The 7,313-nt window shown below is 38.3% G+C and overlaps 1 protein-coding gene across 1 annotated transcript; it reads right to left on the bottom strand.

Annotated features, from left to right (window-relative positions):
* Window positions 1-5,234: 5,234 nt before the first annotated feature.
* Window positions 5,235-6,974, bottom strand: LOC107084165 (cytochrome b-245 light chain). The gene is made up of 5 exons (XM_015373876.1): window positions 6,970-6,974; window positions 6,851-6,925; window positions 6,659-6,742; window positions 6,368-6,449; window positions 5,235-6,031 (listed from the first exon to the last, which is right to left on the bottom strand). The coding sequence occupies exons 1-5, from the start codon at window positions 6,972-6,974 to the stop codon at window positions 5,840-5,842; spliced, it is 438 nt and encodes a 145-aa protein (XP_015229362.1). The 3' UTR covers window positions 5,235-5,839.
* Between the last annotated feature and the right edge of the window lie 339 nt (window positions 6,975-7,313).

The following is a 7,313-nucleotide window of genomic DNA, read 5'->3' as shown; positions in this document are numbered from 1 at the left end:
TGCTTCATCCCATCTCCATTATCCCACTCTGCATTTTTGGTAAGTTCACCCTCTAACTTTATGCTGCCTCTGCTTTTCCCATCATTGAAGCTTTATCTGGTCTGGTCCTGCTTGGCTGTGACACCAACCCAGAGAGAAATATCAGCTGTACTGCTGCAATCAACAGCTTTTTTTTATAGATGTTAGAGATTTGCCACTTATTTCAGTGTAATCCTGTTTCTCTGACTGTGACTAACTCTATGTGCTCGCTTCATCCTCTGACATGAGAACTACCTTAAGGTTTGTCTGCCTGCCTGTGTGTTTAATTGAAAGGGCCGCCTGTGGTGCTGGTTGACAGTTACCTTTTGCAACTCTGCTTATTTTCGTATGTCTGCTTCTATCTTCTTGAACCCCAGTCGGCCTCAACAGATGGCTGCTCACACTGAGCCTGGTTCTGATGGAGGTTTCTTCCTGTTAAACGGGAGTTTTTCCTCTCCACTGTCGCTATATGCTCGGTGTGAGGGATTGAATGAAGTTAACTCAAAATGCAAGCAAAAATAGTCACTGCAAGCTCATCCAGAATAGCATGACTTGTAAGTAGACAACTGAATAAAATCAGCTGATTTTCCCTGACAGAAACTTTAAACCAATCTGACTGCTTTGTCTATGCAAATTGCCTTGTGATGACATGAGTTGTGAACGGGGGCTGTATAAAAAAACTGAATTTAACTGATTACTCGTAGTCTTAGGGGGGTTAAAGTCATAGTACCGGGCCTCTATATTTTCCCATCCATAAAGGCTGGTTTCAGGTTCTTTAAGCTTATTGCAAAAACAGTCCTTGCAAGCCAAAAACTGCTGAACAAGTCAGACATTTCCTCATACCTTTCAGCCAACATGTTTATCAGAGGCTTCTCCTTTCCCACTATCCAGCCACTCAGCTATGCTACACTCATGTTACGTTGTCTTCCAGTGGTTAACAGGCATTTTAAGTTTTAAATTAGTCTCAACCTTTTCTTCTGGTTTTAAGTCATTGTTTGTTTTGAGTTCAGGGAAATCCAGGCATAACCTTTACATCCATCCACTGTATATATTTCAGTACCTCGGCTCCTGTGTTGTGGCAATAGTTAGGGTCAGTCCCGACTAAGACCATTTTTATGTTTTTTTTTAAACACCCTCCTAGTGACCCTCCAAAGTGACAGTCCCCTCTGCCATCGGAGTGCATCCTGGTCCTCCTTTTCAACACCTTTTCACTGGGCTTCAGTTTCGAACTGCCTTTTTCAGTCCATACTAAACAAACCAATGTCTGTGTTTCATCATATTTGGACTTGTTTCTCTGCTGCCCTCTTCAGGAGATGTTCTCCATTTCCCATAAAACTGACTTCCTCATCCTCCTTCTATGCGAATTGATTAAAATATTCAGCTTATTCACTCTGCAGAGACTTTGAGTCAATAGTTGGACACAAATCCTGTCTTTTTGATTGTCTTGTTGAGCTGCCTCTGTGCTTGCCCCTCTCTGCTTTGCTCCATTCTGCTAGTTAGAATAGGCAGGTAGGAATAGCCTTAACATGGATAGTCATGACCCACATCAAGGGCACCATCAAAGTTACTGTGGATCCAGACCAGTACACCAACATAGCTTCTTTAGAAGATATTTTTCTCACCTATGACCTTTATCAAGTAAAATGTTCTAATATTTAAACACGTGATAACTCTGGGGGGATTATCCCTGTTTCCTTTGTCAAGGTCTGCTGGACTCTGTTTAAGACAGATGCATTTCAAAGTTCTTTTCACTTTCTAACTGTCAGGTAAAGATTTCTGTTTCTGTGATGTTAAAGCTTAATTTAATCTGTGTTTTGTACAGTTTTCATTTCCTCAAATTAAGCCTGCTTTAGTCATTTTCCTTTATCAATTCTTCAGTGACGCAAATGTTCCTCCTCATCATCATGTGTCCGGAGAACATCATCAGTGTTGACTGTAATTTTAATCCATGACACCCTGAATGTGTGTTTAATGTATTTTTATATTTCTGTGGAAGAATAGCCCATGCATAAGGATTTAGATTTAGGGATTTCTCACCCAAAAGATCCTAATTATTTATTTTAGGCGAGTTTTGAACTCTCCTCCATTTCCCTTCAGGGATTTTACAGCTGTGTTCAGCTACTGTAAGATTCCTATGCAACACACCTCACTGTCAGTTCTAGACAGCTCAGGTATACACGTATGCTACATTTAATGTTGTGACTGGTGGCAGTGCACAGTCCCTTTTATTATCCATCCATCCATTTTCAAACACACTTATCCCAAGTGGGGTCGCGAGGGGTGCTGGTGCCATCTCCAGCTGTCAACAGGCAGGATCCTGGACAGGTCACCAGTCCATCGCAGGGCACTACAGAGACAAACAACCATTCACACAACAGAGGACTTTTAGAGAAGCCAATTAACCTGACAGTCATGTTTTTGGACTGTGGGAGGAAGCCAGAGTACCCAGAGAGAACCCATGCATGCTCAGGGAGAACAAGCAAACTCTAGGCAGAAAGACCCCGGGCCGGGAATCAAACCAAGAACCTTCTTGCTGCAAGGCAGCAGTGCTACCCACTGCACCACTGAGCAGCCAAGTTTCTTTTATTACATTAATATATTTTTAAGAACTCTTCCACAAACCTTTTTAAAATGAGTAAACTTCCCTTTTCTGAAATTTGCCTCAGCCTATTTCTTTGTTGTCTCTGAGTCATTCAGGATCAGCTCATACTACCTTGGCCTTCAGGCTTCGTAAAATCCTCTACCACATTTTTAGCCTGGGTAATTGTAGGTGGAGCATTTATAGCGAAAAACAGTTCCTCTACAGGTGGTCCCACAGCACCTATGCCATTTTATTTATTAATTTCAATTGAGACAATGTTTTTAAGGCCAAATGAATTAACAGAGCTTCTCTAACAAGGGATTCTTTTAATTGTGTGTGTGCTTAGTGTCTGGTAAATAAACTTTCAGATCTACTGCTGTTCCAACACATAGCTGTAATTTCCTGTGGGACATCTAAGGCTTTCCTATCTTACTGGTATGGGACTTTTACAGATGACTTTGAGGCTATTTTTTTGGTGTCCATCACAGTTCCTGTACTCAATTTTTCTGATCTGTCTAGATTCCAGTATTTGCTTTCCCTTCTGCAGAGATTATATTGTATTCCTCCCTGGTATAGGATGAATATAACCCCTTTTTTAATGCTATTTCTGTTTTCCCATATCAGGCTGTATGTCTCTTTTTAATTTAGATCTGTTTTTTTGTTTAGCAAAACCCTTTATAGGGCAAGTTACCGTTTTTGATCACTTGCATACCCCTTACAAATTGAGGCCCCCCCTGTCCCTCAGTGAGATCTAGAAGCACAAGATCTATATCCAGCCATTCCACATAGATACTGCTACATGGCTGTACATCTTATTTAGGAATTTGACCAATTAGAGGAGCCCTTGAATGATATATTACCTACTGGAAATTAAGTTAAAAAAAAGTTAAAAAGTTAAGAAAAAAAGGTAAAAAGCTACTTGAAAAGTAAGTTAAAAAGTTAATAAGCTGAGTTAAGAATTATATTTAGGTTTACAAACTAAAAAATTATAGTTCCAGTATCAGCATTAATGCCTCTAAGGTTATGTTGGACCAAATAAAGAGTGTTTTTCATGAATTTCTTATAGAAGCACTTTTGTTATTTTTCTTAATAAATTGGGGCAAATTGGCATTTGTTGTTATTACATTGACATTATTTTTTTACCATCAAAATATCCATATTTCTTTTAATGTTACAAGGTAATAAGGTCTTGTCCTGGATGCCAATAACACTGTTGGCTTGAAATTCGGATTTTCAAAGTATTTCACTGAGTGCCCTATAAAGGGTGAACAGATCTGCTGCTGTATCTCAGGTTGTTAGAGTGGAAGGAGACTTATTAATTTGCCCCAAACCTTTCAAACTGTAACTCGATCCATCATTAGATCCCAGGCCTTCACCCATATTTGCAGTCATATCCTACAGCAAATTATCCTTTTTTTTTCTCCATGACTCTGGCTTGTAACAGCCTACTGTATGTTAAGCAGGGGGTCTTGACAGATCTGCAGTCTCTCCCTATGTCACAGACTAATGTGGATAATTGTTTTTATCATGTAACTGGTCTTCAAGAGCTCCCCATTTCTGTATGCACATGAAGCTCTGTTGGTGGAGACCTCTTTATTGTAGTTCTGTGATCAAGAGGTTTTGCATCTTTTATCACAGGTTTTATATACCCTTTACTTTTTTTAACATGGTGTTGCAGTTAATCTAAAGTGGAAAAGTAATCTCAGTTCAGTTCTGTTCACAGGGTTTTCCGTCACAATAAGACAAAGGAGTTTTGGGGTTACTCCAAGAGAATTTCCTTAAAAATCTTAACTTGTGTCTATTAGCCAGTCAAGAACTGATTTTTTTTTATAAAATGATGTCACATAAAGAAAAAAAACAAAAAACTATTGGCTCTATGCACAACTACACTACTTCCTGAACTTAAGGCAGCTCTTTTATTTACTGTCTTTCAATACTCTATGAGGTGATTAATCCAGGTTTGTCAGGCCATGGTTACTGAGGTCAGCGCACCTGGAATAATTCATCCAGTAGAAAAAGTAATAAACATCACAACTCTTTCTTCTGTTAAATTTCCACCAGGGTGATTCAGAGCTTTTACCAGCATTGTGTTTGCAGGCATAAAGCAGACACTCCAAGAACTCTTTGGGAAATTTAACTCCAGAAATGAACTACCTCTATGCTATAAATCTGACCAAGTTTACCTGTTAAAATTTTTTTTCACATTAAGGAAATTACAAAAAAAAAAATAAAAACAAATCACTAGGAGACATTTTTTAGATAAACTACAAATGACCAGATTGACTGACATAAGGAACCACCAGTTCAGGTTGAGGTTTCTAAATAGCTTTTATCTCCTTCAGAGATAAGATTTGACCGCTAACAGGAAACAACAGAAAAAAAAACATGATTTATGAAATGATATCATTGTTGAAAACTTGGCTTACAAGCCACTCTCTAACTAGATATGTTGCTTCCCTGAAAACAAAGAATCATAAAAGAAATGTAAAAAAGTCCTTTTCACAAAAAAGGAAATTCAGTGACACTAACAGTCATTTGTTGCGAAAGGAGGAAGTTGCAAATGTCATTTCAAAAAAGATATATATTTCAAGGAAGAACAAAAAAAGGGATCGACAACTAGTAATTAAACAAGCAAAAAGTTTATTTACACAGAATAAAACTATAACCAATGACAAAAAATGCGTAATAAATGAGCTAATATCAGCAGGAGGGCTTCAATTTTATCCAGTTTTTGTCTAAAGGGATAAACAGTACCGTAAAACTGTAAACATCTATAATGCAAGGACTTCAAAAAGAAACATAATAATTACAGTTTAAGAACACAGTTTATCTTTTTCCAAATATATTCATGGTAACAAACTAAAATAACTTCAACAGAAAGCAGCTGTAGGCTGTGACTGTTTCTTCATTAGACCGGTATGCGCCACCAAACAGCACTTTAAAGTGACAGTAGTTGTTCTTGGTTACAGTCCTGCAACTAAAGAGTTACACTTTCCCTCTGCAGCATTTTGGCTCCTTAAAAGTTAAAGAAATATTTTTTATTTCCTCACAAATCATAATATCCGTATCCTCAGATGTAAAGGATACTATTTTCTATCTCATCGTAAATAGCCTATTTATATATTACTTTGTGGCATCAGCAAACTTCAAAAAACCTTTTTCTCCTTCGATCCACAGAACTTTTGCAGTGAATGTATAATTTATTTGAAGGGGACCAATAAGGACAAAGCCCTGGACTGGTTACTCATCTGCAGTAACAGAGATGGGGTTATCATAGGCTGCTGATTCCAGATCCTTTGCTTGTTTCCTTCGCATCTCTGGAGGAGGTCTCGGCGGAGGATTCTGTGGAGGATTTTTGATGCTCTCTCCAACAGGCTTTCGTACTTCCTTCCGTGGAAGAATGGGCTCCCAATGCTCACCTCGAATAGCTGCCTGGAAAACGAGACATAGTCAGTGAAGTGGCTGCTGAGCACCTGTCCAGTTACTTAAAGCGATAAAAGCGGTCCGCTGGTTGTTTGTTTATGTGTAATTGAGTACGGATCTATGAAATAACTGCATATGCTACACTCTCCGTTTTAAGTTTTACTTTTTAGAGCTATGGAACAGTTTAGCAACACCAATAACCTGTCTGGTTTCATAACTCTGAGGCCATTTCTCAACAGTGGAAGGGCTGTGAAACAATTACTTCCTTGTTACAGTTTTCTTGTTTCTGTACTTCCTTTCTTAAAGTGCATTATTTTAAACCTGCTAATAAAGCAATCAACTTACTGCAAGGTAGATGAGGCTGGCGATGCCGAGGCAGACGCATCCAAGGACCGTTGCAAGCATAAAACCTCCAGGAACACAGATACTGAGAAGGTAAAAAAAAACAAACAACAAAAAAAAAAAACAAGACAAAAGCCAATGTTATGATAAGTCTTTTGTTGTAGGGGTATAAAGTGGAAAAGAAGAATGTTGTTTTGCAAAACTGAGCAAGCTGATCCAACCAGTCCAGGTGTATTGTATAGCACAAATCCTCTAAGTAGAGTCACTTTATACGTAAAGGCCAAATAAACTCACGCTGCATGTAAAAACGCTCTGACGTAGTAGTTCCTCGTCAGCGGGCCAAAGGCTTTTACACATACTGTGAAGCAATACTGGCCGCTAAAAGACAGAGAGACAGCGGAAATAAAACATATAATATGATCAACACATAACATGACAGCATTGCCAGTGAAGGTAATAGGGAAGGTAATAAGCAGCACTGCTTACGTTCTTTCCACACTTGTTCCCTTGGCCCTCTTGCCTCTTGGATACTCAAGTAGACACACGAACACACCAGCAGCGCTGGTTTTCTGTCAAGGCTGACACTGCAATCAGTTCAATTTTACCTCATGATCGACTAAAGAAATGACTGAACTTTAAAATAACTTACAACAGGACATCAACTCAGGATCTTGAACATATCATTGTTTGTGTGGGTTCAAAATTACTGTCTATAGGTCAGTTTCACAGTTTATAATATATTCTGTTCACTCCTAGAAGTTAATCCCACACATATTTTTATCATACAATTCTTTTTATTACTGCACACAAGTTTTAGCCCTTGTAAAGTGTTTATATGTGGTTCAGTAAGCAACTAAATAAATTATCTATCTATCTATCTATCTATCTATCTATCTATCTATCTATCTATCTATCTATCTATCTATCTATCTATCTATCTATCTATCTA

This window comes from Cyprinodon variegatus, unplaced genomic scaffold (genome assembly GCF_000732505.1).
Source record: "Cyprinodon variegatus isolate N-32 unplaced genomic scaffold, C_variegatus-1.0 Scaffold5, whole genome shotgun sequence".
Lineage (NCBI taxonomy): Eukaryota > Metazoa > Chordata > Actinopteri > Cyprinodontiformes > Cyprinodontidae > Cyprinodon > Cyprinodon variegatus.
This window is presented reverse-complemented; position numbering and strand designations above follow the sequence as displayed.